At 41.2% G+C, this 26,874-nt stretch overlaps 2 protein-coding genes and 49 non-coding genes across 52 annotated transcripts in view; 49 read left to right on the forward strand and 2 right to left on the reverse strand.

The window, feature by feature from the left end:
- Nucleotides 1-2,041, reverse strand: part of LOC148071636 (uncharacterized) — a 34,543-nt gene extending 32,502 nt beyond the window's left edge. For both annotated transcript variants that reach the window (XM_087798691.1, XM_087798689.1), the window contains exon 1: nucleotides 1,907-2,041. In XM_087798691.1, the coding sequence (XP_087654817.1) occupies nucleotides 1,907-1,971 (65 nt within the window). In that variant the 5' untranslated portion in view covers nucleotides 1,972-2,041. The remainder of the gene's footprint in view (nucleotides 1-1,906) is intronic.
- An 889-nt stretch (nucleotides 2,042-2,930) lies between these two features.
- Nucleotides 2,931-6,360, reverse strand: dcps (decapping enzyme, scavenger). The gene is made up of 6 exons (XM_087798982.1): nucleotides 6,178-6,360; nucleotides 5,327-5,477; nucleotides 5,124-5,269; nucleotides 4,941-5,054; nucleotides 3,334-3,444; nucleotides 2,931-3,265 (listed from the first exon to the last, which is right to left on the reverse strand). The coding sequence occupies exons 1-6, from the start codon at nucleotides 6,358-6,360 to the stop codon at nucleotides 2,999-3,001; spliced, it is 972 nt and encodes a 323-aa protein (XP_087655108.1). The 3' UTR covers nucleotides 2,931-2,998.
- A 2,462-nt stretch (nucleotides 6,361-8,822) lies between these two features.
- Nucleotides 8,823-8,895, forward strand: trnar-ccu (transfer RNA arginine (anticodon CCU)). The gene has a single exon. It is a non-coding gene; the product is annotated as a tRNA-Arg (tRNA).
- Nucleotides 8,896-9,196: 301 nt separating this feature from the next.
- trnar-ccu (transfer RNA arginine (anticodon CCU)) lies at nucleotides 9,197-9,269 on the forward strand. The gene has a single exon. It is a non-coding gene; the product is annotated as a tRNA-Arg (tRNA).
- A 303-nt stretch (nucleotides 9,270-9,572) lies between these two features.
- On the forward strand, nucleotides 9,573-9,645 carry trnar-ccu (transfer RNA arginine (anticodon CCU)). Its single transcript has one exon. It is a non-coding gene; the product is annotated as a tRNA-Arg (tRNA).
- Nucleotides 9,646-9,933: 288 nt separating this feature from the next.
- trnar-ccu (transfer RNA arginine (anticodon CCU)) lies at nucleotides 9,934-10,006 on the forward strand. The gene has a single exon. It is a non-coding gene; the product is annotated as a tRNA-Arg (tRNA).
- A 127-nt stretch (nucleotides 10,007-10,133) lies between these two features.
- On the forward strand, nucleotides 10,134-10,206 carry trnar-ccu (transfer RNA arginine (anticodon CCU)). Its single transcript has one exon. It is a non-coding gene; the product is annotated as a tRNA-Arg (tRNA).
- A 293-nt stretch (nucleotides 10,207-10,499) lies between these two features.
- trnar-ccu (transfer RNA arginine (anticodon CCU)) lies at nucleotides 10,500-10,572 on the forward strand. The gene has a single exon. It is a non-coding gene; the product is annotated as a tRNA-Arg (tRNA).
- Nucleotides 10,573-10,873: 301 nt separating this feature from the next.
- Nucleotides 10,874-10,946, forward strand: trnar-ccu (transfer RNA arginine (anticodon CCU)). The gene has a single exon. It is a non-coding gene; the product is annotated as a tRNA-Arg (tRNA).
- A 303-nt stretch (nucleotides 10,947-11,249) lies between these two features.
- Nucleotides 11,250-11,322, forward strand: trnar-ccu (transfer RNA arginine (anticodon CCU)). The gene has a single exon. It is a non-coding gene; the product is annotated as a tRNA-Arg (tRNA).
- A 303-nt stretch (nucleotides 11,323-11,625) lies between these two features.
- trnar-ccu (transfer RNA arginine (anticodon CCU)) lies at nucleotides 11,626-11,698 on the forward strand. Its single transcript has one exon. It is a non-coding gene; the product is annotated as a tRNA-Arg (tRNA).
- A 301-nt stretch (nucleotides 11,699-11,999) lies between these two features.
- On the forward strand, nucleotides 12,000-12,072 carry trnar-ccu (transfer RNA arginine (anticodon CCU)). The gene has a single exon. It is a non-coding gene; the product is annotated as a tRNA-Arg (tRNA).
- Nucleotides 12,073-12,375: 303 nt separating this feature from the next.
- Nucleotides 12,376-12,448, forward strand: trnar-ccu (transfer RNA arginine (anticodon CCU)). The gene has a single exon. It is a non-coding gene; the product is annotated as a tRNA-Arg (tRNA).
- Nucleotides 12,449-12,749: 301 nt separating this feature from the next.
- Nucleotides 12,750-12,822, forward strand: trnar-ccu (transfer RNA arginine (anticodon CCU)). The gene has a single exon. It is a non-coding gene; the product is annotated as a tRNA-Arg (tRNA).
- Nucleotides 12,823-13,125: 303 nt separating this feature from the next.
- trnar-ccu (transfer RNA arginine (anticodon CCU)) lies at nucleotides 13,126-13,198 on the forward strand. Its single transcript has one exon. It is a non-coding gene; the product is annotated as a tRNA-Arg (tRNA).
- A 679-nt stretch (nucleotides 13,199-13,877) lies between these two features.
- trnar-ccu (transfer RNA arginine (anticodon CCU)) lies at nucleotides 13,878-13,950 on the forward strand. The gene has a single exon. It is a non-coding gene; the product is annotated as a tRNA-Arg (tRNA).
- Nucleotides 13,951-14,238: 288 nt separating this feature from the next.
- On the forward strand, nucleotides 14,239-14,311 carry trnar-ccu (transfer RNA arginine (anticodon CCU)). Its single transcript has one exon. It is a non-coding gene; the product is annotated as a tRNA-Arg (tRNA).
- Nucleotides 14,312-14,438: 127 nt separating this feature from the next.
- trnar-ccu (transfer RNA arginine (anticodon CCU)) lies at nucleotides 14,439-14,511 on the forward strand. Its single transcript has one exon. It is a non-coding gene; the product is annotated as a tRNA-Arg (tRNA).
- Nucleotides 14,512-14,804: 293 nt separating this feature from the next.
- On the forward strand, nucleotides 14,805-14,877 carry trnar-ccu (transfer RNA arginine (anticodon CCU)). Its single transcript has one exon. It is a non-coding gene; the product is annotated as a tRNA-Arg (tRNA).
- A 301-nt stretch (nucleotides 14,878-15,178) lies between these two features.
- trnar-ccu (transfer RNA arginine (anticodon CCU)) lies at nucleotides 15,179-15,251 on the forward strand. Its single transcript has one exon. It is a non-coding gene; the product is annotated as a tRNA-Arg (tRNA).
- A 303-nt stretch (nucleotides 15,252-15,554) lies between these two features.
- trnar-ccu (transfer RNA arginine (anticodon CCU)) lies at nucleotides 15,555-15,627 on the forward strand. Its single transcript has one exon. It is a non-coding gene; the product is annotated as a tRNA-Arg (tRNA).
- Nucleotides 15,628-15,930: 303 nt separating this feature from the next.
- trnar-ccu (transfer RNA arginine (anticodon CCU)) lies at nucleotides 15,931-16,003 on the forward strand. Its single transcript has one exon. It is a non-coding gene; the product is annotated as a tRNA-Arg (tRNA).
- Nucleotides 16,004-16,304: 301 nt separating this feature from the next.
- Nucleotides 16,305-16,377, forward strand: trnar-ccu (transfer RNA arginine (anticodon CCU)). Its single transcript has one exon. It is a non-coding gene; the product is annotated as a tRNA-Arg (tRNA).
- Nucleotides 16,378-16,680: 303 nt separating this feature from the next.
- Nucleotides 16,681-16,753, forward strand: trnar-ccu (transfer RNA arginine (anticodon CCU)). Its single transcript has one exon. It is a non-coding gene; the product is annotated as a tRNA-Arg (tRNA).
- A 303-nt stretch (nucleotides 16,754-17,056) lies between these two features.
- On the forward strand, nucleotides 17,057-17,129 carry trnar-ccu (transfer RNA arginine (anticodon CCU)). The gene has a single exon. It is a non-coding gene; the product is annotated as a tRNA-Arg (tRNA).
- Nucleotides 17,130-17,430: 301 nt separating this feature from the next.
- Nucleotides 17,431-17,503, forward strand: trnar-ccu (transfer RNA arginine (anticodon CCU)). Its single transcript has one exon. It is a non-coding gene; the product is annotated as a tRNA-Arg (tRNA).
- A 303-nt stretch (nucleotides 17,504-17,806) lies between these two features.
- trnar-ccu (transfer RNA arginine (anticodon CCU)) lies at nucleotides 17,807-17,879 on the forward strand. Its single transcript has one exon. It is a non-coding gene; the product is annotated as a tRNA-Arg (tRNA).
- Nucleotides 17,880-18,180: 301 nt separating this feature from the next.
- On the forward strand, nucleotides 18,181-18,253 carry trnar-ccu (transfer RNA arginine (anticodon CCU)). Its single transcript has one exon. It is a non-coding gene; the product is annotated as a tRNA-Arg (tRNA).
- Nucleotides 18,254-18,554: 301 nt separating this feature from the next.
- trnar-ccu (transfer RNA arginine (anticodon CCU)) lies at nucleotides 18,555-18,627 on the forward strand. Its single transcript has one exon. It is a non-coding gene; the product is annotated as a tRNA-Arg (tRNA).
- A 303-nt stretch (nucleotides 18,628-18,930) lies between these two features.
- On the forward strand, nucleotides 18,931-19,003 carry trnar-ccu (transfer RNA arginine (anticodon CCU)). The gene has a single exon. It is a non-coding gene; the product is annotated as a tRNA-Arg (tRNA).
- A 301-nt stretch (nucleotides 19,004-19,304) lies between these two features.
- Nucleotides 19,305-19,377, forward strand: trnar-ccu (transfer RNA arginine (anticodon CCU)). The gene has a single exon. It is a non-coding gene; the product is annotated as a tRNA-Arg (tRNA).
- A 303-nt stretch (nucleotides 19,378-19,680) lies between these two features.
- Nucleotides 19,681-19,753, forward strand: trnar-ccu (transfer RNA arginine (anticodon CCU)). Its single transcript has one exon. It is a non-coding gene; the product is annotated as a tRNA-Arg (tRNA).
- A 303-nt stretch (nucleotides 19,754-20,056) lies between these two features.
- On the forward strand, nucleotides 20,057-20,129 carry trnar-ccu (transfer RNA arginine (anticodon CCU)). The gene has a single exon. It is a non-coding gene; the product is annotated as a tRNA-Arg (tRNA).
- Nucleotides 20,130-20,416: 287 nt separating this feature from the next.
- trnar-ccu (transfer RNA arginine (anticodon CCU)) lies at nucleotides 20,417-20,489 on the forward strand. Its single transcript has one exon. It is a non-coding gene; the product is annotated as a tRNA-Arg (tRNA).
- Nucleotides 20,490-20,616: 127 nt separating this feature from the next.
- trnar-ccu (transfer RNA arginine (anticodon CCU)) lies at nucleotides 20,617-20,689 on the forward strand. The gene has a single exon. It is a non-coding gene; the product is annotated as a tRNA-Arg (tRNA).
- Nucleotides 20,690-20,990: 301 nt separating this feature from the next.
- Nucleotides 20,991-21,063, forward strand: trnar-ccu (transfer RNA arginine (anticodon CCU)). The gene has a single exon. It is a non-coding gene; the product is annotated as a tRNA-Arg (tRNA).
- A 303-nt stretch (nucleotides 21,064-21,366) lies between these two features.
- On the forward strand, nucleotides 21,367-21,447 carry trnar-ccu (transfer RNA arginine (anticodon CCU)). The gene has a single exon. It is a non-coding gene; the product is annotated as a tRNA-Arg (tRNA).
- Nucleotides 21,448-21,734: 287 nt separating this feature from the next.
- trnar-ccu (transfer RNA arginine (anticodon CCU)) lies at nucleotides 21,735-21,807 on the forward strand. Its single transcript has one exon. It is a non-coding gene; the product is annotated as a tRNA-Arg (tRNA).
- Nucleotides 21,808-21,934: 127 nt separating this feature from the next.
- On the forward strand, nucleotides 21,935-22,007 carry trnar-ccu (transfer RNA arginine (anticodon CCU)). The gene has a single exon. It is a non-coding gene; the product is annotated as a tRNA-Arg (tRNA).
- Nucleotides 22,008-22,298: 291 nt separating this feature from the next.
- trnar-ccu (transfer RNA arginine (anticodon CCU)) lies at nucleotides 22,299-22,371 on the forward strand. The gene has a single exon. It is a non-coding gene; the product is annotated as a tRNA-Arg (tRNA).
- Nucleotides 22,372-22,498: 127 nt separating this feature from the next.
- On the forward strand, nucleotides 22,499-22,571 carry trnar-ccu (transfer RNA arginine (anticodon CCU)). Its single transcript has one exon. It is a non-coding gene; the product is annotated as a tRNA-Arg (tRNA).
- Nucleotides 22,572-22,871: 300 nt separating this feature from the next.
- Nucleotides 22,872-22,944, forward strand: trnar-ccu (transfer RNA arginine (anticodon CCU)). The gene has a single exon. It is a non-coding gene; the product is annotated as a tRNA-Arg (tRNA).
- A 585-nt stretch (nucleotides 22,945-23,529) lies between these two features.
- On the forward strand, nucleotides 23,530-23,602 carry trnar-ccu (transfer RNA arginine (anticodon CCU)). Its single transcript has one exon. It is a non-coding gene; the product is annotated as a tRNA-Arg (tRNA).
- A 287-nt stretch (nucleotides 23,603-23,889) lies between these two features.
- Nucleotides 23,890-23,962, forward strand: trnar-ccu (transfer RNA arginine (anticodon CCU)). The gene has a single exon. It is a non-coding gene; the product is annotated as a tRNA-Arg (tRNA).
- Nucleotides 23,963-24,261: 299 nt separating this feature from the next.
- On the forward strand, nucleotides 24,262-24,334 carry trnar-ccu (transfer RNA arginine (anticodon CCU)). The gene has a single exon. It is a non-coding gene; the product is annotated as a tRNA-Arg (tRNA).
- A 303-nt stretch (nucleotides 24,335-24,637) lies between these two features.
- trnar-ccu (transfer RNA arginine (anticodon CCU)) lies at nucleotides 24,638-24,710 on the forward strand. Its single transcript has one exon. It is a non-coding gene; the product is annotated as a tRNA-Arg (tRNA).
- Nucleotides 24,711-24,997: 287 nt separating this feature from the next.
- On the forward strand, nucleotides 24,998-25,070 carry trnar-ccu (transfer RNA arginine (anticodon CCU)). The gene has a single exon. It is a non-coding gene; the product is annotated as a tRNA-Arg (tRNA).
- Nucleotides 25,071-25,371: 301 nt separating this feature from the next.
- On the forward strand, nucleotides 25,372-25,444 carry trnar-ccu (transfer RNA arginine (anticodon CCU)). The gene has a single exon. It is a non-coding gene; the product is annotated as a tRNA-Arg (tRNA).
- A 229-nt stretch (nucleotides 25,445-25,673) lies between these two features.
- Nucleotides 25,674-25,746, forward strand: trnar-ccu (transfer RNA arginine (anticodon CCU)). The gene has a single exon. It is a non-coding gene; the product is annotated as a tRNA-Arg (tRNA).
- Nucleotides 25,747-26,395: 649 nt separating this feature from the next.
- On the forward strand, nucleotides 26,396-26,468 carry trnar-ccu (transfer RNA arginine (anticodon CCU)). The gene has a single exon. It is a non-coding gene; the product is annotated as a tRNA-Arg (tRNA).
- Nucleotides 26,469-26,755: 287 nt separating this feature from the next.
- trnar-ccu (transfer RNA arginine (anticodon CCU)) lies at nucleotides 26,756-26,828 on the forward strand. Its single transcript has one exon. It is a non-coding gene; the product is annotated as a tRNA-Arg (tRNA).
- The last annotated feature ends 46 nt before the right edge of the window (nucleotides 26,829-26,874 follow it).

Below are 26,874 nucleotides of genomic sequence, written 5' to 3' on the forward strand. Positions count from 1 at the left end.
TTTCTCTCCGCTGCTCAATGTTGTAATGTAAATAACACTGTAATCATACTCTGGACTGCTGCCCTGGGAGGTGTGTGTGAATGTGTGTGTGTATGTGTGTGTGTGTGTTTGTGTTTGCAATCCCTTATTCAGGTGAGCTTTGTGGGGAAATGCAAAAGCTGAGATTGACAACTGCACTTTTTAACAACATTTCTTTTAGCTTTCCTTGTGCGCGTGTGTTTCCCATGGGAACTCTGGTTTCCTCCTGAAGTCCAGTCCAGAGTAATTATTGATATTCATCTGTGGGTGTCCAACCCTGCTTGTCATGTGTCTGCTCTCCAGCACTGGTAGCCGACTACGCATTCCAAACCAACAGGTATTTAAACTGTTAAATAACAACTTTAACCATTTTGTTGTGCTTCCAAAAAACATGACAAAAGACCCTTATATGTAGCACATATATTATAGCACAAAATGTGTATTTATTGTGGTCTCTGTTAGACATGTGCGCATGTGGGCTGTATGATGTAAGATTCCAAGCACAAATTAGAAACATTCTAGACAAAACGGTTTTGTGCGAAGCATTTGCACAAAGTGACGACATTAAAACTACGACAAAAATATTTAAGTAATGGCCTGAAACAATAATTTGATTCACAATAATAGCCGATTAGTTTCTGCTTCCTTTGATAATGATTTGATAGCAGATCCAAACAAATTCCTGGGAAAGAACAAAATAAAAATAAAAAAAGCAAACTTGCGTTCATTAATTTATCAATGAAAGGAATAAAGCAGAGGCGACCTTTAGGTTACTCATAGTCAATAGTTGGCAATAAACATCCATCCTCACTTCGACATTCGTCACTCTGTCACAGATTAAGAGACGAATCCATGTGGTTAGATATTACTGGCACCACCATGCAGGTGTGGGTCTTGGGCCGGCACACACCACATCCCACATGTTCAACAGCGCTCTCACACACTCCAGCAGTCATTTTATTGACATACGCAGCTAGTTAAACGTCTTAAAAACACTACAACTAAATGTTCTTCTTCTTTTTTTAAATCAAAACTTTGGTATATACTTCTTCCATCATTCACCAACCAGGTGTGTGTCAATCCAAAAATGCAATAATGTCAATATGAAAAATTATTTATACTGAAGGCGAAAGATGCAGCATCAAAAAAGACTAGTCCTTTTTACACAAACCTTTGGCCAGTTCTATTGGACATTGATGTGTACGACGTTATGAGTAAGCATGTTTCTTGAAGTCTGTCTTTTTTTTTTTCAATTAAATTCATGAAAAGGGTGCATAATAATTCAAAAAAATACACTACAACTTTTATTTTCAGTCATATAGTGTATAATACTACAGTAGGGTTAACACAAGTACTTTAAAATCTTGTAAAGACACAGTGACTTCAGACTTGATGCATAGTGAAGACACCAGTGCACACACTGACGCCAACAACAAGATTAGCAACTCTGATGACTTTGAAATCCTTCAAACGTCACTGAACTGATACCATTTACAGACGAGCAACTGGACTTTATCAGACCCTAGATCTGCCGTTGTGTGTCACAGACAGACAAACGCAGGGATGTGTGTGTGTGTGTGTGTGTGTGTTTAACTGTTAGTTGTCCACGACTGTGGATCCAGACATGTGATCAGTTAAAGTGACGTTCTCTGCCAGAGTCCATGCTTTTGGGATTGAATGAAAGGTAGTTATCTCTATTTTTTTTATTCCAACCTGCAACTTTTAAATTCATCGCGTCAGAGACTTTTCCAACACAAGACACACAAAAAAGTCGCTCGTCTATCGATCCGTGATCAGAAAATACTGAAGCCCAGTCACACGCACGCTTCGTCAAACTAAATTATATTTAAAAAAAAGTTGTTGAGGTGAAAGTATGAGAGACACTCACCCGGTGTCGTGGATCTCAAACGGCCTCAGAGTAAAGCCATCCTTCAGGGACTGTGGCCACGACATGAGAGCTGCTGGAGAAAATGATGATTGGATTATTCGGCTCCGTGTTGCTGCTGCTGCTGCCTTCACGGGCGCCTCGGAAAAAAGCACGTTGGTCGGCAAGGAGGTCAACTACGTGGAGAAAGTCCATCTCCCGTGAAAACGGATGCATTCGAGTAAATATAAAAGTAATAAAATACATACATTATGCTTTTAAAGGTTACTAGACATTATAATAATAAAAGTGTGCTTGGTATTCGTTGTGTTACGTTTTGCGATTTAAAATACATTTTAGTAGTGCTTCAATAACCAAGCGTAACGCAGCAGCCCTAGTTGTAGAGGCGATGCAAGTGAACGCAGCACCGTTGCTACAAGAAACACTGGAATCCGAAACTTTTTTTTTTTTGCCAGTTTTGTAAACATGTGATTTTTTTTGTGGCGTCAGTACAGAATAAAAATAATAAAATAAGATAACACACATAAAAAGCAAAATAAAAAAGAGCACCAAGCACATAATGAAGAAAAGAAAACCAATTGTAATCATATAAATGTATCTGCATCACCATTATAATTATAATTTAAAAAAAAAATGCTTATACTATAATACTAGTGAAACAATATATATGAAAGACGGAGTACAGGAAGTAGTTGTGTAAGTATTGGAGACATGAGGATCTTTGGTTTGGCCCTCGTGATGCAAAACAAATCGAGAGCTAACCCACATGTGTGTCTGTATGTTCATTATTCTATTCCATTAACTCTCCTTTCAAATATAAATATTTGTGCCATCTGTGAAAAGCGCTTTACAAATAAAGCTTACTAACTAGTCTGTAAGACGTTACATTGTTTAGCTACGAATACAACGCCGCCACCTAGTGTTTGAACTATATATAACGTTTTTTTTATTATTATTAGCACCTGCTTGAATCTGTTAAGCAAGAAACAGAAAACGTCTCGATACACTTAAGAAACGTTTATTCATCATCTATAATGATCACAATTATTTAGATATTGTTTAAAAAATGAGCACCAATAGAACTTGTAACTTCATTTACAGCCTTCCTGCCTCTTCAAACAAGCGGACTAGTTTGTTGTCAGCCGGCAAAGGGAAGTGAAGCGTCCTTTTGCTGTAGTAGTCCTGGTCCGACTGCAGGTTTTGGATGACGTCCGAGAGCAGGTGGGCTCGTCCCACGTCGCAGCCTGGAGCGTCGTAGTTAAGATTGGTGAAGTGCACATGAAGGTGGTAGAAGGAAGGCTGGTAGTGAAGGAAAATTCTCAGCTTGCTGGCTGGAAGTTTGTATCGTTGCAGGATGGCGTCCTGAAACAGAGCGACATTGTGATCAACATCACGGCCATCTATGGGTCATCTGCAGCGAAGGTCCTCACCTTCCCTTTCTGAAGGATGTTCTGCAGCAGCTGCAGATGCTCAGACCTAAGGTCTCTCACACTCTTTATGTTCCTCGGGTGAACGATGGCGATCAGGTACAAGTCCTCGGTCTGAAATACAAGTCTGGTCATTTACAGGAGAAGAACAAGTGTTTTTTTTAATTTAGAGAACAAGTGTGAAAATAACAATTAAACTAATACATGAGAATGAATGTTGAGTTTATATTTGAGAATACAAGATGTCTTGCGTTGCATTTTGATACATTTTGTTCCATACATCAGTATTTACACTATAATGATACCAAAAAACATCTATAACTAGGATTTTTAAGGTCACTACTATAAGTTGTCCTACCCTTTTTGAAGATTCTTGATATATATTGCAAGACATTTCATCCACTATACATTTAAATATTTGTGTCACTTAAAAAATACAAAATTTACTGACTGCACTAAATCAAATTAAGTGAAAACACGAACCATTGTAAATCCATTTGACACAAATGATAGCCAAGGAAAGTAAGCTTTTGTCTGAGCAATTTAATAGAAAATTACTAAAATATAAATGATAAAGCAGATACACATTTTGGGAACATATACAGTTAGTGCTGCTTAACAAATATTGAATTAAAACATTTAACAAATGTGAAAACTTACTTTAGTAAGTGCACTGCTGGCTGATGACACACTTCAGTGTTAGAACATTAAACGTGTTCAATGTAGATTAAGAGGCTCAGTGAATATGTTGTAACAATACATAACATAAAGCACATACAGGAGAAAATGACTTCTGTATTAATTTGATGATTCGTCAATATCATGGCGCCACCATGTGGAATTTTGAAGTAGTGATTTTTTAATCAAGATTGTTGAAGAATCGTTGTAGAACAACCGTGTATTTATTGTTTAAAAATCGATACTGGGCACCAGTTTACTGATATCGTTAAGAAGGGATGAAGTATCACAAGACATTATAGTATCGATTTTTTGTTGAGTTAAATGTCCTCATGTTTTCAAGTTCACAAATCAAAGTATTAGCACTGAAATGTATGATTTTAATCGTAGATAAAAAGGTGCTGATAAAATCACTGAAATTTGAAATAGGAAGTCGCCTTGCAACACATAGATAATATCCGAATTGCCGTTTCGTCGTCGTTTTGGGCATAATATCCTGATATTATCACTTAATTATAAGACAAATGCAGTCAACTAGTTATCTGGAAAGACAAGTTTCACAAGAAACCCAGGATTAAAAGGACACATTTAGGAGAAAATTAAGTAAGTAACTAGTTTAATTTCTAAACAATTTCAATCAAGATCAATAAAGTTCTACCTAACCTAATTTATATTTATAGAGCCCTTTTCCAGACCAGCGTCACAAAGCGCTTAAACAATCAAAACAATATTCAATAAAATATATATAATTAAAATAAAAGCTTTATTTAAGACCTTGCATTTAAATTTTAAAGCTTGTTGAACTATGAAGCAATGTTGGGTCTGTCAAAGGTAATCAAAAAATATAAGAGCTATCCCATTGTTGTCCTCTGTTATCATACATGGTGCCACATATCTGGATGTGAGCTACGTGGATAGGAATAGTTGAGTACCTGCTTCTGGTCCCACTTTAAATCTGGCACAAGGATGAATCCAACTTTCTCATCTGGATCCTCAAACACTATCCGTTCTTCCTCAGCCTTTTTCTCTAGAATGTTGTACACCCACTGTCAAACACACAAATAAGTATAGTTATTTCATCTACAGTGAAAGGAAATAAAGAGGGAATAACATACCTTTAGACTTAAACTTTTTGTTTGGATGAATGGCAGAGTTATGGACTGGTAGTCCTCCCCGGTCTCCTCCACCAGCACTCTGTCCTGACGCGTGTACTTGTTGATGTGCTCTTGAGTGGCAGGATGAACTATGGTCACCTTCATCTCTGCAACGAAAGCGTCAAGTAAAGCCACCTGCACGGAAAGCACCAGTCGAACTGTACCATTGAGTTGAGGAGGAGGCTGAAGGCGGTACTCGCTGTAGATGTCATTCTTCATCTTTAGCTGCAGAGTGGACTGAGTGAAGAGGTCCGGCAGGCTGCCTTGCTCAATGGGAGTCTTCCCCAAGATGACCACAGCTGTTTGGTCGTTAATCTGCAATATAGGCAAAATAAGTAAGTAAGTTATATTTAAAGAGCGCTTTTCTAGACCGGGGTCACAAAGCGCTTAAACAATAAAAAATAAATATAAAAAAAATATATACTAAAAAGATCTAAAGTGTCCCAGAAAATCCGGGGAAAGCCTGCACGAATAAGAAAGTCTTAAGATGTTTCTTGAAAGAGTCAGTAGATCCATCAACTGCAGAGAGAGAGGAAGATCGTTCCAAAGCTTAGGAGCAACAGCCTGGAAGGATTTCTCTCCTCTGGTCCTGAACCGTGTGCATGGAACCATCAGTAGATTCTGATCCACGGACCTCAGAGCCCGAGCTGGGGTGTAAGTCTGGATCAGATCACTGATGTAAGGAGGAGCCTGACCATGAATAGATCTAAAAGTAAGAACCAGAATTTTAAAGTTGATCCTGAAAGAAACTGGCAGCCAGTGAAGAGTTTTAAGGATCGGAGAAATGTGAGTTCTTCTACTTGAGCGGGTAACATATAACAAATAACAGGTTTAACCAAGTATATATTCACAAATTATTTTAATCAGACACACTATTAAACTCAAACAAAACGTTTACTGTTAAACACACAGGGCAATTCAAAAGACAAATATACAGTAGTTACTGAGGGGTTTGTAAAAACAAAGATACTAAGAAAAAGCTATTTAGCCACGTTAGCCGTCTGACATGAAGCACCTTTCCTTGAAGAAACATGCTCTTTTCCCGGGCGGATTCACTCAACACTGCAGACATTTGAAAACCGGATAAAACATGTTCGCCGCTCTGATCAGCTTCATCTCCATTTTCAGAGTCAGTTTTGATACGTTTCGCCGTTTTGGTGAAAGACTCGCCAGGTTGAGCTTCCCGCTTAGCATCCATGTTATTGTCACAAAGATCGTTGATGCACAACACGCTGCTTCACTCCAGCACGTTCTTGACCAATCACGAAGATCGTGTATACACAAGGCAAAGCCATCCAATTTATCATTGTCTGAAAAAAAAACCATTCAATTGCAATGGTCTGCTCTTCAACCCAAAACACATCCTAAAATTTATCATAAAGATTTCTGTCTGCAAATATTTTACAAGTCCCTAAAAAGAAATTTGAATTAATCGCATTTGTGTCATTAAAGTCTATACGGTACAATACATAATAATAACAAAATGTGCATCAACTTTTTACAATGGGTAAAATAACATTAATGTAGAATTTGACAATAAACAAAATCTTGGTTATCTACCTTGTGATAATTGTTGTTAATAATTAATGTTGAAGTTTTAATTGTGTATTAATGTATTAATGAAAATATTTAATATATAAACTTTTTGAGATATGTTATGAGAATCTAGTGATGCCGTCAGATTGCAAAGGGAAATTTTATTAAGTCTTGTTCGTGGTCAGGTCGAACAGATACGGCGTGCTCTGGCAAGCACCTTGCACAGGTCCTGCATTCAACATTCCCATCGAGGTTGTGCTTTGAGGTTCATAGCTGGTGAGGCACCGGCTTCTATAGATTTACAATTGTGAGAAGCAAGAAGATCTTTTTTCAACACAGAACAGAACAAATAAAGCATTATTTACTTCATTTATAAAGATCGGAACCATTCTCTGCTGTTGTGTCCTTTTTTCTTTGTCTGGTTATATACTTCGAACCGGTTGAAAAGGTGGATTCCCCATTCTTGACATATTTTATTGTCCTTCAGTTTCCTTGTTTCGAACCTTCTCAAGACCCTGTTCTCAAATGTCTTCTTCACTGCTAGTTTCATTCTGAGTTCTCCCATAAGAAGATGGTGGTCGGTGTCAATGTCAGCACCCCTCTTGCCTCTAACATCGGGGAGAACTGTCCTCTATTCCCTATCTATTTTAAAGTGGTCGTATTGGTGCTCAGTGTGGTGGTCAGGGGATATCCAGGTAGCCTTATGGGTATGTTTGTTCGGGAAGAGACTGCCTCCAATCACTAGCTCATTGAGGACACAGAAGTTGATTAAGAAGGATCCCATTCTCATTCATCTGCCCCAGTCCTTCTGTCCCCGTACTTCCTCTCCAGTCGTTGTTATCTTCGCACGTGGCATTCAGATCTCCCGTTATGATCTACGTCTCTTTTGGGAGTCTTCTGGAAGACAGCCTGTAGTTATTCGTAGAAAGTCTCCTTTTCTTCATAAACTGCAGTGTTGGTGGGAGCGTAGCATTGGATAATTGTGATGTTGCATCCTTTTGATGTAAACCTGGCTGTTATGATCCGTTCAGAGGTTGGTTCCCATTCGATGAGGCTCTTAGCTGCACCTTTTGAAAGGAGAAGTCTGTGTGTGGGCCTTCTTATTTGGGGTTGCCAGAGTAGAGAAAAATGTTTCTCCAGGGGCAATTGTTTCTACTTGAAAGGTATACCATCGTCTCTCCCATACCCCAACAACGCTTAAGTTGTAACGCTGCCATTTCCTTGGTGAGTTAGTTCCAGTTTGGTGTAGTGTTCTGACATTCAAGCATCCAATTTCCGTTCTTGACTTCAGCTTCAGCAAACAATTTCCCACCTGGGGTCTCTGGTGAGTTTGCCTCAGGCGGTTCATACATCCCACTTGTGGGTAGGTGGTTAGGCTTTGATTGTTTTGAGGTACATTTTCCATAGTTTTGGTTTCTGTAACTTGTTTATTTATTTTTTACCCGGGACGGGTAGTTAGCCCATCGCCAGGTGCTGCTCTTCATCTGATCTCTAACCTGGAACCTGCCCGGCTTGATTAAACCTGCCAGGGGACTACCCTCCTGCCGATATAGCCCTCAGGGTCACTGAGACACACAAACCTCTCCACTGCGACAAGGTAGCAGCACATAGAAGAGGATTATTCTTAGGTTATTTTTTTTAAATTTATTTATTTATTTATTTTTTTTAGAATCCCTTATTAGTCCCGCGAGGGGAAATTCGGTAGTGCTTTTTACAGCCATTCACACATACTGATGGGAGTAGGCTGCACACTTGCGCCAAATCTAACATCAGGAGCAATCAGGGTAAAGTGTCTTGCTCAGGGACACAACGACACAAGCTTGTCTGGAGCCTTTTGGACTGCAGCCAACCACTCTACCATCTGAGCTATGTCGCCTATGTCTATCTACATCATGGGTGCCCACACTTTTTCGGTTGGCAAGCTATTTTGCAGCAGTGCAGTCAGTAAGAAACATATTAACTCATATTTGAATACCTTTCCATTCCGTTTCAACATATCAATCATATTTAAATGTACCACGAGACCCAAGACTGTCTTTCCGTGATCATTATAAAACAAAAACCAATGAAAATTGCTATTGTGTTATTATCCGGATTTGTGATCTCATTAAACCTTGTTGTACAGCCCCAGTGGCCTAATGGATAAGGCACTGCCCTCCTAAGGCAGGGATTGTGGGTTCGAGTCCCATCTGGGGTGTTGTTTTGCATGCTCGGCTCAAATTGCAGCACATTTAAAGCAAAGACATCATATAGTATCATACATTTCCTCTGACAGCAATACCAGCTTTTGTGTATAGACTCTTATCCCAGGTAGTTGCTTTGTTGAAACAATAATCCATACTTTGCAAACAAATATTCACTTAATAACTTTTATCTTACTTGTCTCAGCAGAGTAGGGTAGTTGAAGCATGCATGGCTTTTAACCCAGAGGTCAGTGAATAGCAACCCTTGCTATTGTTATTTTTCGGCTTTGTGCTCTCATTCAACCATGCTGTACAGCCCCAGTGGCCTAATGGATAAGGCACTGCCCTCCTAAGGCAGGGATTGTGGGTTAGAGTCCCATCTGGGGTGTTGTTTTGCATGCTCGGCTCAAATTGCAGCACATTTAAAGCAAAGACATCATATAGTATCATACATTTCCTCTGACAGCAATACCAGCTTTTGTGTATAGACTTTTATCCCAGGTAGTTGCTTTGTTGAAACAATAATCCATACTTTGCAAACAAATATTCACTTAATAACTTTTATCTTACTTGTCTCAGCAGAGTAGGGTAGTTGAAGCATGCATGGCTTTTAACCCAGAGGTCAGTGAATAGCAACCCTTGCTATTGTGTTATTTTACGGCTTTGTGCTCTCATTCCACCTTGCTGTACAGCCCCAGTGGCCTAATGGATAAGGCACTGCCCTCCTAAGGCAGGGATTGTGGGTTCGAGTCCCATCTGGGGTGTTCCTTTGCATGCTCAGCTCATGTAAAGCAACTTAAAAATGCATGTCATACATTTCCTCTGAAAGCAACACCAGGTTTTGTGTATAGACTGTTATCCCAGGTAGTTGCTTTGTTGAAACAATAATGCATACTTTGAAAAACAAATATTCACCTAATAACTTTTATCTTGTCTCAGCAGAGTGGGGGTAGTTGGAGCATGCATGGCTTTTAACCCAGAGGTCAATGAATAGCAACCCTTGCTATTGTGTTATTATCCGGATTTGTGATCTCATTAAACCTTGTTTTACAGCCCCAGTGGCCTAATGGATAAGGCGCTGCCCTCCTAAGGCAGGGATTGTGGGTTCGAGTCCCATCTGGGGTGTTGTTTTGCATGCTCGGCTCAAATTGCAGCACATTTAAAGCAAACACATCATATAGTATCATACATTTCCTCTGACAGCAATACCAGCTTTTGTGTATAGGCTCTTATCCCAGGTAGTTGCTGTACAGCCCCAGTGGCCTAATGGATAAGGCACTGCCCTCCTAAGGCAGGGATTGTGGGTTCGAGTCCCATCTGGGGTGTTGCTTTGCCTGCTCTGCTCAAATTGCAGCTCATGTAAAGCAACTTAAAAATGTATTTCTCTGAGAGCAACAACAGTTTTTGTGTATATACTCTTATCCCATGTAGTTGCTTTGTTGAAACAATAGTGCATACTTTGAAAAACAAATATTCACCTAATAACTTTTATCTTACTTGTCTCAGCAGAGTGGAGGAGTTGAAGCATGCATGGCTTTTAACCCAGAGGTCAATGAATAGAAACCCTTACTATTGTGTAAATTTTCAGCTTTGTGCTCTCATTCAAGCTAGCTGTACAGCCCCAGTGGCCTAATGGATAAGGCACTGCCCTCCTAAGGCAGGGATTGTGGGTTCGAGTCCCATCTGGGGTGTTGCTTTGCCTGCTCAGCTCAAATTGCAGCTCATTTAAAGCAACTTAAAAATGTATCATACATTTCCTCTGAGAGCAACACCAGGTTTCGTGTATAGACTCTTATCCCAGGTAGTTGCTTTGTTGAAACAATAATGCATACTTTGAAAAACAAATGTTCACCTAATAACTTTTATCTTACTTGTCTCAGCAGAGTGGAGGAGTTGAAGCATGCATGGCTTTTAACCCAGAGGTCAATAAATAGAATCCCTTACTATTGTGTAAATGTACAGCTTTGTGCTCTCATTCAAGCTTGCTGTACAGCCCCAGTGGCCTAATGGATAAGGCACTGCCCTCCTAAGGCAGGGATTGTGGGTTCGAGTCCCATCTGGGGTGTTCTTTTGCATGCTCGGCTCAAATTGCAGCACATTTAAAGCAATGACATCATATAGTATCATACATTTCCTCTGACAGCAATACCAGCTTTTGTGAATAGACTCTTATCCCAGGTAGTTGCTTTGTTGAAACAATAATGCATACTTTGCAAACAAATATTCACTTCATAACTTTTATCTTACTTGTCTCAGCAGAGTAGGGTAGTTGAAGCATGCATGGCTTTTAACCCAGAGGTCAGTGAATAGCAACCCTTGCTATTGTGTTATTTTACGGCTTTGTGCTCTCATTCCACCTTGCTGTACAGCCCCAGTGGCCTAATGGATAAGGCACTGCCCTCCTAAGGCAGGGATTGTGGGTTCGAGTCCCATCTGGGGTGTTATTTTGCATGCTCGGCTCAAATTGCAGCACATTTAATGCAATGACATCATATAGTATCGTACATTTCCTGTGACAGCAATACCAGCTTTTGTAAATAGACTCTTATCCCAGGTAGTTGCTTTGTTGAAACAATAATGCATACTTTGCAAACAAATATTCACTTCATAACTTTTATCTTACTTGTCTCAGCAGAGTAGGGTAGTTGAAGCATGCATGGCTTTTAACCCAGAGGTCAGTGAATAGCAACCCTTGCTATTGTGTTATTTTACGGCTTTGTGCTCTCATTCCACCTTGCTGTACAGCCCCAGTGGCCTAATGGATAAGGCACTGCCCTCCTAAGGCAGGGATTGTGGGTTCGAGTCCCATCTGGGGTGTTGCTTTGCCTGCTCAGCTCAAATTGCAGCTCATTTAAAGCAACTTAAAAATGTATCATACATTTCCTCTGAGAGCAACACCAGGTTTCGTGTATAGACTCTTATCCCAGGTAGTTGCTTTGTTGAAACAATAATGCATACTTTGAAAAACAAATGTTCACCTAATAACTTTTATCTTACTTGTCTCAGCAGAGTGGAGGAGTTGAAGCATGCATGGCTTTTAACCCAGAGGTCAATCAATAGAATCCCTTACTATTGTGTAAATGTACAGCTTTGTGCTCTCATTCAAGCTTGCTGTACAGCCCCAGTGGCCTAATGGATAAGGCACTGCCCTCCTAAGGCAGGGATTGTGGGTTCGAGTCCCATCTGGGGTGTTCTTTTGCATGCTCGGCTCAAATTGCAGCACATTTAAAGCAATGACATCATATAGTATCATACATTTCCTCTGACAGCAATACCAGCTTTTGTGTATAGACTCTTATCCCAGGTAGTTGCTTTGTTGAAACAATAATGCATACTTTGCAAACAAATATTCACTTCATAACTTTTATCTTACTTGTCTCAGCAGAGTAGGGTAGTTGAAGCATGCATGGCTTTTAACCCAGAGGTCAGTGAATAGCAACCCTTGCTATTGTGTTATTTTACCGCTTTGTGCTCTCATTCCACCTTGCTGTACAGCCCCAGTGGCCTAATGGATAAGGCACTGCCCTCCTAAGGCAGGGATTGTGGGTTCGAGTCCCATCTGGGGTGTTGCTTTGCCTGCTCAGCTCAAATTGCAGCTCATTTAAAGCAACTTAAAAATGTATCATACATTTCCTCTGAGAGCAACACCAGGTTTCGTGTATAGACTCTTATCCCAGGTAGTTGCTTTGTTGAAACAATAATGCATACTTTGAAAAACAAATGTTCACCTAATAACTTTTATCTTACTTGTCTCAGCAGAGTGGAGGAGTTGAAGCATGCATGGCTTTTAACCCAGAGGTCAATGAATAGAATCCCTTACTATTGTGTAAATGTACAGCTTTGTGCTCTTATTCAAGCTTGCTGTACAGCCCCAGTGGCCTAATGGATAAGGCACTGCCCTCCTAAGGCAGGGATTGTGGGTTCGAGTCCCATCTGGGGTGTTCTTTTGCATGCTCGGCTCAAATTGCAGCACATTTAAAGCAATGACATCATATAGTATCATACATTTCCTCTGACAGCAATACCAGCTTTTGTGTATAAACTCTTATCCCAGGTAGTTGCTTTGTTGAAACAATAATCCATACTTTGCAAACAAATATTCACTTCATAACTTTTATCTTACTTGTCTCAGCAGAGTAGGGTAGTTGAAGCATGCATGGCTTTTAACCCAGAGGTCAGTGAATAGCAACCCTTGCTATTGTGTTATTTTACGGCTTTGTGCTCTCATTCCACCTTGCTGTACAGCCCCAGTGGCCTAATGGATAAGGCACTGCCCTCCTAAGGCAGGGATTGTGGGTTCGAGTCCCATCTGGGGTGTTATTTTGCATGCTCGGCTCAAATTGCAGCACATTTAATGCAATGACATCATATAGTATCATACATTTCCTCTGACAGCAATACCAGCTTTTGTAAATAGACTCTTATCCCAGGTAGTTGCTTTGTTGAAACAATAATGCATACTTTGCAAACAAATATTCACTTCATAACTTTTATCTTACTTGTCTCAGCAGAGTAGGGTAGTTGAAGCATGCATGGCTTTTAACCCAGAGGTCAGTGAATAGCAACCCTTGCTATTGTGTTATTTTACGGCTTTGTGCTCTCATTCCACCTTGCTGTACAGCCCCAGTGGCCTAATGGATAAGGCACTGCCCTCCTAAGGCAGGGATTGTGGGTTCGAGTCCAATCTGGGGTGTTGTTTTGCATGCTCGGCTCAAATTGCAGCACATTAAAAGCAATGACATCATATAGTATCATACATTTCCTCTGACAGCAATACCAGCTTTTGTGAATAGACTCTTATCCCAGGTAGTTGCTTTGTTGAAACAATAATGCATACTTTGCAAACAAATATTCACTTAATAACTTTTATCTTACTTTTCTCAGCAGAGTAGGGTAGTTGAAGCATGCATGGCTTTTAACCCAGAGGTCAGTGAATAGCAACCCTTGCTATTGTGTTATTTTACGGCTTTGTGCTCTCATTCCACCTTGCTGTACAGCCCCAGTGGCCTAATGGATAAGGCACTGCCCTCCTAAGGCAGGGATTGTGGGTTCGAGTCCCATCTGGGGTGTTCCTTTGCATGCTCAGCTCATGTAAAGCAACTTAAAAATGCATGTCATACATTTCCTCTGAAAGCAACACCAGGTTTTGTGTATAGACTGTTATCCCAGGTAGTTGCTTTGTTGAAACAATAATGCATACTTTGAAAAACAAATATTCACCTAATAACTTTTATCTTGTCTCAGCAGAGTGGGGGTAGTTGGAGCATGCATGGCTTTTAACCCAGAGGTCAATGAATAGCAACCCTTGCTATTGTGTTATTATCCGGATTTGTGATCTCATTAAACCTTGTTTTACAGCCCCAGTGGCCTAATGGATAAGGCGCTGCCCTCCTAAGGCAGGGATTGTGGGTTCGAGTCCCATCTGGGGTGTTGTTTTGCATGCTCGGCTCAAATTGCAGCACATTTAAAGCAAAGACATCAAATAGTATCATACATTTCCTCTGACAGCAATACCAGCTTTTGTGTATAGGCTCTTATCCCAGGTAGTTGCTGTACAGCCCCAGTGGCCTAATGGATAAGGCACTGCCCTCCTAAGGCAGGGATTGTGGGTTCGAGTCCCATCTGGGGTGTTGCTTTGCCTGCTCGGCTCAAATTGCAGCTCATGTAAAGCAACTTAAAAATCTATTTCTCTGAGAGCAACAACAGTTTTTGTGTATATACTCTTATCCCATGTAGTTGCTTTGTTGAAACAATAGTGCATACTTTGACAAACAAATATTCACCTAATAACTTTTATCTTACTTGTCTCAGCAGAGTGGAGGAGTTGAAGCATGCATGGCTTTTAACCCAGAGGTCAATGAATAGAAACCCTTACTATTGTGTAAATTTTCAGCTTTGTGCTCTCATTCAAGCTAGCTGTACAGCCCCAGTGGCCTAATGGATAAGGCACTGCCCTCCTAAGGCAGGGATTGTGGGTTCGAGTCCCATCTGGGGTGTTGCTTTGCCTGCTCAGCTCAAATTGCAGCTCATTTAAAGCAACTTAAAAATGTATCATACATTTCCTCTGAGAGCAACACCAGGTTTCGTGTATAGACTCTTATCCCAGGTAGTTGCTTTGTTGAAACAATAATGCATACTTTGAAAAACAAATGTTCACCTAATAACTTTTATCTTACTTGTCTCAGCAGAGTGGAGGAGTTGAAGCATGCATGGCTTTTAACCCAGAGGTCAATGAATAGAATCCCTTACTATTGTGTAAATGTACAGCTTTGTGCTCTCATTCAAGCTTGCTGTACAGCCCCAGTGGCCTAATGGATAAGGCACTGCCCTCCTAAGGCAGGGATTGTGGGTTCGAGTCCCATCTGGGGTGTTCTTTTGCATGCTCGGCTCAAATTGCAGCACATTTAAAGCAATGACATCATATAGTATCATACATTTCCTCTGACAGCAATACCAGCTTTTGTGTATAGACTCTTATCCCAGGTAGTTGCTTTGTTGAAACAATAATCCATACTTTGCAAACAAATATTCACTTAATAACTTTTATCTTACTTGTCTCAGCAGAGTAGGGTAGTTGAAGCATGCATGGCTTTTAACCCAGGGGTCAGTGAATAGCAACCCTTGCTATTGTGTTATTTTACGGCTTTGTGCTCTCATTCCACCTTGCTGTACAGCCCCAGTGGCCTAATGGATAAGGCACTGCCCTCCTAAGGCAGGGATTGTGGGTTCGAGTCCCATCTGGGGTGTTATTTTGCATGCTCGGCTCAAATTGCAGCACATTTAATGCAATGACATCATATAGTATCGTACATTTCCTGTGACAGCAATACCAGCTTTTGTAAATAGACTCTTATCCCAGGTAGTTGCTTTGTTGAAACAATAATGCATACTTTGCAAACAAATATTCACCTAATAACTTTTATCTTACTTGTCTCAGCAGAGTGGAGGAGTTGAAGCATGCATGGCTTTTAACCCAGAGGTCAATGAATAGAAACCCTTACTATTGTGTAAATTTTCAGCTTTGTGCTCTCATTCAAGCTAGCTGTACAGCCCCAGTGGCCTAATGGATAAGGCACTGCCCTCCTAAGGCAGGGATTGTGGGTTCGAGTCCCATCTGGGGTGTTGCTTTGCCTGCTCAGCTCAAATTGCAGCTCATTTAAAGCAACTTAAAAATGTATCATACATTTCCTCTGAGAGCAACACCAGGTTTCGTGTATAGACTCTTATCCCAGGTAGTTGCTTTGTTGAAACAATAATGCATACTTTGAAAAACAAATGTTCACCTAATAACTTTTATCTTACTTGTCTCAGCAGAGTGGAGGAGTTGAAGCATGCATGGCTTTTAACCCAGAGGTCAATGAATAGAATCCCTTACTATTGTGTAAATGTACAGCTTTGTGCTCTCATTCAAGCTTGCTGTACAGCCCCAGTGGCCTAATGGATAAGGCACTGCCCTCCTAAGGCAGGGATTGTGGGTTCGAGTCCCATCTGGGGTGTTCTTTTGCATGCTCGGCTCAAATTGCAGCACATTTAAAGCAATGACATCATATAGTATCATACATTTCCTCTGACAGCAATACCAGCTTTTGTGTATAGACTCTTATCCCAGGTAGTTGCTTTGTTGAAACAATAATCCATACTTTGCAAACAAATATTCACTTAATAACTTTTATCTTACTTGTCTCAGCAGAGTAGGGTAGTTGAAGCATGCATGGCTTTTAACCCAGGGGTCAGTGAATAGCAACCCTTGCTATTGTGTTATTTTACGGCTTTGTGCTCTCATTCCACCTTGCTGTACAGCCCCAGTGGCCTAATGGATAAGGCACTGCCCTCCTAAGGCAGGGATTGTGGGTTCGAGTCCCATCTGGGGTGTTATTTTGCATGCTCGGCTCAAATTGCAGCACATTTAATGCAATGACATCATATAGTATCGTACATTTCCTGTGACAGCAATACCAGCTTTTGTAAATAGACTCTTATCCCAGGTAGTTGCTTTGTTGAAACAATAATGCATACTTTGCAAACAAATATTCACTTCATAACTTTTATCTTACTTGTCTCAGCAGAGTAGGGTAGTTGAAGCATGCATGGCTTTTAACCCAGAGGTCAGTGAATAGCAACCCTTGCTATTGTGTTATTTTACGGCTTTGTGCTCTCATTCCACCTTGCTGTACAGCCCCAGTGGCCTAATGGATAAGGCACTGCCCTCCTAAGGCAGGGATTGTGGGTTCGAGTCCCATCTGGGGTGTTGCTTTGCCTGCTCAGCTCAAATTGCAGCTCATTTAAAGCAACTTAAAAATGTATCATACATTTCCTCTGAGAGCAACACCAGGTTTCGTGTATAGACTCTTATCCCAGGTAGTTGCTTTGTTGAAACAATAATGCATACTTTGAAAAACAAATGTTCACCTAATAACTTTTATCTTACTTGTCTCAGCAGAGTGGAGGAGTTGAAGCATGCATGGCTTTTAACCCAGAGGTCAATGAATAGAATCCCTTACTATTGTGTAAATGTACAGCTTTGTGCTCTCATTCAAGCTTGCTGTACAGCCCCAGTGGCCTAATGGATAAGGCACTGCCCTCCTAAGGCAGGGATTGTGGGTTCGAGTCCCATCTGGGGTGTTATTTTGCATGCTCGGCTCAAATTGCAGCACATTTAATGCAATGACATCATATAGTATCGTACATTTCCTGTGACAGCAATACCAGCTTTTGTAAATAGACTCTTATCCCAGGTAGTTGCTTTGTTGAAACAATAATGCATACTTTGCAAACAAATATTCACTTCATAACTTTTATCTTACTTGTCTCAGCAGAGTAGGGTAGTTGAAGCATGCATGGCTTTTAACCCAGAGGTCAGTGAATAGCAACCCTTGCTATTGTGTTATTTTACGGCTTTGTGCTCTCATTCCACCTTGCTGTACAGCCCCAGTGGCCTAATGGATAAGGCACTGCCCTCCTAAGGCAGGGATTGTGGGTTCGAGTCCCATCTGGGGTGTTGCTTTGCCTGCTCAGCTCAAATTGCAGCTCATTTAAAGCAACTTAAAAATGTATCATACATTTCCTCTGAGAGCAACACCAGGTTTCGTGTATAGACTCTTATCCCAGGTAGTTGCTTTGTTGAAACAATAATGCATACTTTGAAAAACAAATGTTCACCTAATAACTTTTATCTTACTTGTCTCAGCAGAGTGGAGGAGTTGAAGCATGCATGGCTTTTAACCCAGAGGTCAGTGAATAGCAACCCTTGCTATTGTGTTATTTTACGGCTTTGTGCTCTCATTCCACCTTGCTGTACAGCCCCAGTGGCCTAATGGATAAGGCACTGCCCTCCTAAGGCAGGGATTGTGGGTTCGAGTCCCATCTGGGGTGTTGCTTTGCCTGCTCAGCTCAAATTGCAGCTCATTTAAAGCAACTTAAAAATGTATCATACATTTCCTCTGAGAGCAACACCAGGTTTCGTGTATAGACTCTTATCCCAGGTAGTTGCTTTGTTGAAACAATAATGCATACTTTGAAAAACAAATGTTCACCTAATAACTTTTATCTTACTTGTCTCAGCAGAGTGGAGGAGTTGAAGCATGCATGGCTTTTAACCCAGAGGTCAATGAATAGAATCCCTTACTATTGTGTAAATGTACAGCTTTGTGCTCTCATTCAAGCTTGCTGTACAGCCCCAGTGGCCTAATGGATAAGGCACTGCCCTCCTAAGGCAGGGATTGTGGGTTCGAGTCCCATCTGGGGTGTTCTTTTGCATGCTCGGCTCAAATTGCAGCACATTTAAAGCAATGACATCATATAGTATCATACATTTCCTCTGACAGCAATACCAGCTTTTGTGTATAGACTCTTATCCCAGGTAGTTGCTTTGTTGAAACAATAATGCATACTTTGCAAACAAATATTCACTTCATAACTTTTATCTTACTTGTCTCAGCAGAGTAGGGTAGTTGAAGCATGCATGGCTTTTAACCCAGAGGTCAGTGAATAGCAACCCTTGCTATTGTGTTATTTTACCGCTTTGTGCTCTCATTCCACCTTGCTGTACAGCCCCAGTGGCCTAATGGATAAGGCACTGCCCTCCTAAGGCAGGGATTGTGGGTTCGAGTCCCATCTGGGGTGTTGCTTTGCCTGCTCAGCTCAAATTGCAGCTCATTTAAAGCAACATAAAAATGTATCATACATTTCCTCTGAGAGCAACACCAGGTTTCGTGTATAGACTCTTATCCCAGGTAGTTGCTTTGTTGAAACAATAATGCATACTTTGAAAAACAAATGTTCACCTAATAACTTTTATCTTACTTGTCTCAGCAGAGTGGAGGAGTTGAAGCATGCATGGCTTTTAACCCAGAGGTCAATGAGTAGAATCCCTTACTATTGTGTAAATGTACAGCTTTGTGCTCTCATTCAAGCTTGCTGTACAGCCCCAGTGGCCTAATGGATAAGGCACTGCCCTCCTAAGGCAGGGATTGTGGGTTCGAGTCCCATCTGGGGTGTTCTTTTGCATGCTCGGCTCAAATTGCAGCACATTTAAAGCAATGACATCATATAGTATCATACATTTCCTCTGACAGCAATACCAGCTTTTGTGTATAGACTCTTATCCCAGGTAGTTGCTTTGTTGAAACAATAATGCATACTTTGCAAACAAATATTCACTTCATAACTTTTATCTTACTTGTCTCAGCAGAGTAGGGTAGTTGAAGCATGCATGGCTTTTAACCCAGAGGTCAGTGAATAGCAACCCTTGCTATTGTGTTATTTTACGGCTTTGTGCTCTCATTCCACCTTGCTGTACAGCCCCAGTGGCCTAATGGATAAGGCACTGCCCTCCTAAGGCAGGGATTGTGGGTTCGAGTCCCATCTGGGGTGTTATTTTGCATGCTCGGCTCAAATTGCAGCACATTTAATGCAATGACATCATATAGTATCGTACATTTCCTGTGACAGCAATACCAGCTTTTGTAAATAGACTCTTATCCCAGGTAGTTGCTTTGTTGAAACAATAATGCATACTTTGCAAACAAATATTCACTTCATAACTTTTATCTTACTTGTCTCAGCAGAGTAGGGTAGTTGAAGCATGCATGGCTTTTAACCCAGAGGTCAGTGAATAGCAACCCTTGCTATTGTGTTATTTTACAGCTTTGTGCTCTCATTCCACCTTGCTGTACAGCCCCAGTGGCCTAATGGATAAGGCACTGCCCTCCTAAGGCAGGGATTGTGGGTTCGAGTCCCATCTGGGGTGTTCCTTTGCATGCTCAGCTCATGTAAAGCAACTTAAAAATGCATGTCATACATTTCCTCTGAAAGCAACACCAGGTTTTGTGTATAGACTGTTATCCCAGGTAGTTGCTTTGTTGAAACAATAATGCATACTTTGAAAAACAAATATTCACCTAATAACTTTTATCTCGTCTCAGCAGAGTGAGGTAGTTGGAGCATGCATGGCTTTTAACCCAGAGTTCAATGAATAGCAACTCTTGCTATTGTGTTATTATCCGGATTTGTGATCTCATTAAACCTTGTTGTACAGCCCCAGTGGCCTAATGGATAAGGCCCTGCCCTCCTAAGGCAGGGATTGTGGGTTCGAGTCCCATCTGGGGTGTTGTTTTGCATGCTCGGCTCAAATTGCAGCACATTTAAAGCAAAGACATCATATAGTATCATACATTTCCTCTGACAGCAATACCAGCTTTTGTGTATAGGCTCTTATCCCAGGTAGTTGCTGTACAGCCCCAGTGGCCTAATGGATAAGGCACTGCCCTCCTAAGGCAGGGATTGTGGGTTCGAGTCCCATCTGGGGTGTTGCTTTGCCTGCTCGGCTCAAATTGCAGCTCATGTAAAGCAACTTAAAAATGTATCATACATTTCCTCTGAGAGCAACACCAGGTTTTGTGTATAGACTCTTATCCCAGGTAGTTGCTTTGTTGAAACAATACTGCATACTTTGAAAAACAAATGTTCACCTAATAACTTTTATCTTACTTGTTTCAGCAGAGTGGAGGAGTTGAAGCATGCATGGCTTTTAACCCAGAGGTCAATGAATAGAATCCCTTACTATTGTGTAAATGTACAGCTTTGTGCTCTCATTCAAGCTTGCTGTACAGCCCCAGTGGCCTAATGGATAAGGCACTGCCCTCCTAAGGCAGGGATTGTGGGTTCGAGTCCCATCTGGGGTGGTCTTTTGCATGCTCGGCTCAAATTGCAGCACATTTAAAGCAATGACATCATATAGTATCATACATTTCCTCTGACAGCAATACCAGCTTTTGTGTATAGACTCTTATCCCAGGTAGTTGCTTTGTTGAAACAATAATGCATACTTTGCAAACAAATATTCACTTCATAACTTTTATCTTACTTGTCTCAGCAGAGTAGGGTAGTTGAAGCATGCATGGCTTTTAACCCAGAGGTCAGTGAATAGCAACCCTTGCTATTGTGTTATTTTACGGCTTTGTGCTCTCATTCCACCTTGCTGTACAGCCCCAGTGGCCCAGTGGCCTAATGGATAAGGCACTGCCCTCCTAAGGCAGGGATTGTGGGTTCGAGTCCCATCTGGGGTGTTCCTTTGCATGCTCAGCTCATGTAAAGCAACTTAAAAATGCATGTCATACATTTCCTCTGAAAGCAACACCAGGTTTTGTGTATAGACTGTTATCCCAGGTAGTTGCTTTGTTGAAACAATAATGCATACTTTGAAAAACAAATATTCACCTAATAACTTTTATCTCGTCTCAGCAGAGTGAGGTAGTTGGAGCATGCATGGCTTTTAACCCAGAGTTCAATGAATAGCAACTCTTGCTATTGTGTTATTATCCGGATTTGTGATCTCATTAAACCTTGTTGTACAGCCCCAGTGGCCTAATGGATAAGGCCCTGCCCTCCTAAGGCAGGGATTGTGGGTTCGAGTCCCATCTGGGGTGTTGTTTTGCATGCTCGGCTCAAATTGCAGCACATTTAAAGCAAAGACATCATATAGTATCATACATTTCCTCTGACAGCAATACCAGCTTTTGTGTATAGGCTCTTATCCCAGGTAGTTGCTGTACAGCCCCAGTGGCCTAATGGATAAGGCACTGCCCTCCTAAGGCAGGGATTGTGGGTTCGAGTCCCATCTGGGGTGTTGCTTTGCCTGCTCGGCTCAAATTGCAGCTCATGTAAAGCAACTTAAAAATGTATTTCTCTGAGAGCAACAACAGTTTTTGTGTATATACTCTTATCCCATGTAGTTGCTTTGTTGAAACAATAGTGCATACTTTGAAAAACAAATATTCACCTAATAACTTTTATCTTACTTGTCTCAGCAGAGTGGGGTAGTTGTAGCATGCATGGCTTTTAACCCAGAGGTCATTGAATAGAAACCCTTGCTATTGTTATTTTTCGGCTTTGTGCTCTCATTCAACCATGCTGTACAGCCCCAGTGGCCTAATGGATAAGGCACTGCCCTCCTAAGGCAGGGATTGTGGGTTCAAGTCCCATCTGGGGTGTTGTTTTGCATGCTCGGCTCAAATTGCAGCACATTTAAAGCAAAGACATCATATAGTATCATACATTTCCTCTGACAGCAATACCAGCTTTTGTGTATAGGCTCTTATCCCAGGTAGTTGCTGTACAGCCCCAGTGGCCTAATGGATAAGGCACTGCCCTCCTAAGGCAGGGACTGTGGGTTCGAGTCCCATCTGGGGTGTTGCTTTGCCTGCTTGGCTCAAATTGCAGCTCATGTAAAGCAACTTAAAAATGTATCATACATTTCCTCTGACAGCAATACCAGCTTTTGTAAATAGACTCTTATCCCAGGTAGTTGCTTTGTTGAAACAATAATGCATACTTTGCAAACAAATATTCACTTCATAACTTTTATCTTACTTGTCTCAGCAGAGTAGGGTAGTTGAAGCATGCATGGCTTTTAACCCAGAGGTCAGTGAATAGCAACCCTTGCTATTGTGTTATTTTACGGCTTTGTGCTCTCATTCCACCTTGCTGTACAGCCCCAGTGGCCTAATGGATAAGGCACTGCCCTCCTAAGGCAGGGATTGTGGGTTCGAGTCCCATCTGGGGTGTTCCTTTGCATGCTCAGCTCATGTAAAGCAACTTAAAAATGCATGTCATACATTTCCTCTGAAAGCAACACCAGGTTTTGTGTATAGACTGTTATCCCAGGTAGTTGCTTTGTTGAAACAATAATGCATACTTTGAAAAACAAATATTCCCCTAATAACTTTTATCTTGTCTCAGCAGAGTGAGGTAGTTGGAGCATGCATGGCTTTTAACCCAGAGTTCAATGAATAGCAACTCTTGCTATTGTGTTATTATCCGGATTTTTGATCTCATTAAACCTTGTTGTACAGCCCCAGTGGCCTAATGGATAAGGCACTGCCCTCCTAAGGCAGGGATTGTGTGTTCGAGTCCCATCTGGGGTGTTGTTTTGCATGCTCGGCTCAAACAACACTTATCCCAGGTAGTTGCTTTGTTGAAACAATAATGCATACTTTGAAAAACAAATATTCCCCTAATAACTTTTATCTTGTCTCAGCAGAGTGAGGTAGTTGGAGCATGCATGGCTTTTAACCCAGAGTTCAATGAATAGCAACTCTTGCTATTGTGTTATTATCCGGATTTGTGATCTCATTAAACCTTGTTGTACAGCCCCAGTGGCCTAATGGATAAGGCACTGCCCTCCTAAGGCAGGGATTGTGGGTTCGAGTCCCATCTGGGGTGTTGTTTTGCATGCTCGGCTCAAATTGCAGCACATTTAAAGCAAAGACATCATTTCCTCTGACAGCAATACCAGCTTTTGTGAATAGACTCTTATCCCAGGTAGTTGCTTTGTTGAAACAATAATGCATACTTTGCAAACAAATATTCACTTAATAACTTTTATCTTAATTGTCTCAGCAGAGTGGGGTAATTGTAGCATGCATGGCTTTTAACCCAGAGGTCAGTGAATAGCAACCCTTGCTATTGTTATTTTTCGGCTTTGTGCTCTCATTCAACCATGCTGTACAGCCCCAGTGGCCTAATGGATAAGGCACTGCCCTCCTAAGGCAGGGATTGTGGGTTCGAGTCCCATCTGGGGTGTTGCTTTGCCTGCTTGGCTCAAATTGCAGCTCATGTAAAGCAACTTAAAAATGTATCATACATTTCCTCTGAGAGCAACAACAGGTTTTGTGTATAGACTGTTATCCCATGTAGTTGCTTTGTTGAAACAATAGTGCATACTTTGAAAAACAAATATTCACCTAATAACTTTTATCTTACTTGTCTCAGCAGAGTGGGGTAGTTGTAGCATGCATGGCTTTTAACCCAGAGGTCATTGAATAGAAACCCTTGCTATTGTTATTTTTCGGCTTTGTGCTCTCATTCAACCATGCTGTACAGCCCCAGTGGCCTAATGGATAAGGCACTGCCCTCCTAAGGCAGGGATTGTGGGTTCGAGTCCCATCTGGGGTGTTATTTTGCATGCTTGGCTCAAATTGCAGCACATTTAAAGCAATGACATCATATAGTATCATACATTTCCTCTGACAGCAATACCAGCTTTTGTAAATAGACTCTTATCCCAGGTAGTTGCTTTGTTGAAACAATAATGCATACTTTGCAAACAAATATTCACTTCATAACTTTTATCTTACTTGTCTCAGCAGAGTAGGGTAGTTGAAGCATGCATGGCTTTTAACCCAGAGGTCAGTGAATAGCAACCCTTGCTATTGTGTTATTTTACGGCTTTGTGCTCTCATTCCACCTTGCTGTACAGCCCCAGTGGCCTAATGGATAAGGCACTGCCCTCCTAAGGCAGGGATTGTGGGTTCGAGTCCCATCTGGGGTGTTCCTTTGCATGCTCAGCTCATGTAAAGCAACTTAAAAATGCATGTCATACATTTCCTCTGAAAGCAACACCAGGTTTTGTGTATAGACTGTTATCCCAGGTAGTTGCTTTGTTGAAACAATAATGCATACTTTGAAAAACAAATATTCCCCTAATAACTTTTATCTTGTCTCAGCAGAGTGAGGTAGTTGGAGCATGCATGGCTTTTAACCCAGAGTTCAATGAATAGCAACTCTTGCTATTGTGTTATTATCCAGATTTGTGATCTCATTAAACCTTGTTGTACAGCCCCAGTGGCCTAATGGATAAGGCACTGCCCTCCTAAGGCAGGGATTGTGGGTTCGAGTCCCATCTGGGGTGTTGTTTTGCATGCTCGGCTCAAATTGCAGCATATTTAAAGCAAAGACATCATATAGTATCATACATTTCCTCTGACAGCAATACCAGCTTTTGTGAATAGACTCTTATCCCAGGTAGTTGCTTTGTTGAAACAATAATGCATACTTTGCAAACAAATATTCACTTAATAACTTTTGTCTTAATTGTCTCAGCAGAGTGGGGTAATTGTAGCATGCATGGCTTTTAACCCAGAGGTCAGTGAATAGCAACCCTTGCTATTGTTATTTTTCGGCTTTGTGCTCTCATTCAACCATGCTGTACAGCCCCAGTGGCCTAATGGATAAGGCACTGCCCTCCTAAGGCAGGGATTGTGGGTTAGAGTCCCATCTGGGGTGTTGTTTTGCATGCTCGGCTCAAATTGCAGCACATTTAAAGCAATGACATCATATAGGATCATACATTTCCTCTGACAGCAAATATTCACTTCATAACTTTTATCTTACTTGTCTCAGCAGAGTAGGGTAGTTGAAGCATGCATGGCTTTTAACCCAGAGGTCAGTGAATAGCAACCCTTGCTATTGTGTTATTTTACGGCTTTGTGCTCTCATTCCACCTTGCTGTACAGCCCCAGTGGCCTAATGGATAAGGCACTGCCCTCCTAAGGCAGGGATTGTGGGTTCGAGTCCCATCTGGGGTGTTCCTTTGCATGCTCAGCTCATGTAAAGCAACTTAAAAATGCATGTCATACATTTCCTCTGAAAGCAACACCAGGTTTTGTATATAGACTGTTATCCCAGGTAGTTGCTTTGTTGCAGCACATTTAAAGCAAAGACATCATATAGTATCATACATTTCCTCTGACAGCAATACCAGCTTTTGTGAATAGACTCTTATCCCAGGTAGTTGCTTTGTTGAAACAATAATGCATACTTTGCAAACAAATATTCACTTAATAACTTTTATCTGAATTGTCTCAGCAGAGTGGGGTAATTGTAGCATGCATGGCTTTTAACCCAGAGGTCAGTGAATAGCAACCCTTGCTATTGTTATTTTTCGGCTTTGTGCTCTCATTCAACCATGCTATACAGACATCATATAGTATCATACATTTCCTCTGACAGCAATACCAGCTTTTGTGAATAGACTCTTATCCCAGGTAGTTGCTTTGTTGAAACAATAATGCATACTTTGCAAACAAATATTCACTTCATAACTTTTATCTTACTTGTCTCAGCAGAGTAGGGTAGTTGAAGCATGCATGGCTTTTAACCCAGAGGTCAGTGAATAGCAACCCTTGCTGTTGTGTTATTTTACGGCTTTGTGCTCTCATTCCACCTTGCTGTACAGCCCCAGTGGCCTAATGGATAAGGCACTGCCCTCCTAAGGCAGGGATTGTGGGTTCGAGTCCCATCTGGGGTGTTCCTTTGCATGCTCAGCTCATGTAAAGCAACTTAAAAATGCATGTCATACATTTCCTCTGAAAGCAACACCAGGTTTTGTGTATAGACTGTTATCCCAGGTAGTTGCTTTGTTGAAACAATAATGCATACTTTGAAAAACAAATATTCACCTAATAACTTTTATCTTGTCTCAGCAGAGTGAGGTAGTTGGAGCATGCATGGCTTTTAACCCAGAGTTCAATGAATAGCAACTCTTGCTATTGTGTTATTATCCAGATTTGTGATCTCATTAAACCTTGTTGTACAGCCCCAGTGGCCTAATGGATAAGGCACTGCCCTCCTAAGGCAGGGATTGTGGGTTCGAGTCCCATCTGGGGTGTTGTTTTGCATGCTCGGCTCAAATTGCAGCACATTTAAAGCAAAGA

The sequence above is a fragment of the Callionymus lyra genome, chromosome 9 (assembly GCF_982586985.1).
Source record: "Callionymus lyra chromosome 9, fCalLyr1.hap1.1, whole genome shotgun sequence".
Classification (NCBI taxonomy): domain Eukaryota; kingdom Metazoa; phylum Chordata; class Actinopteri; order Syngnathiformes; family Callionymidae; genus Callionymus; species Callionymus lyra.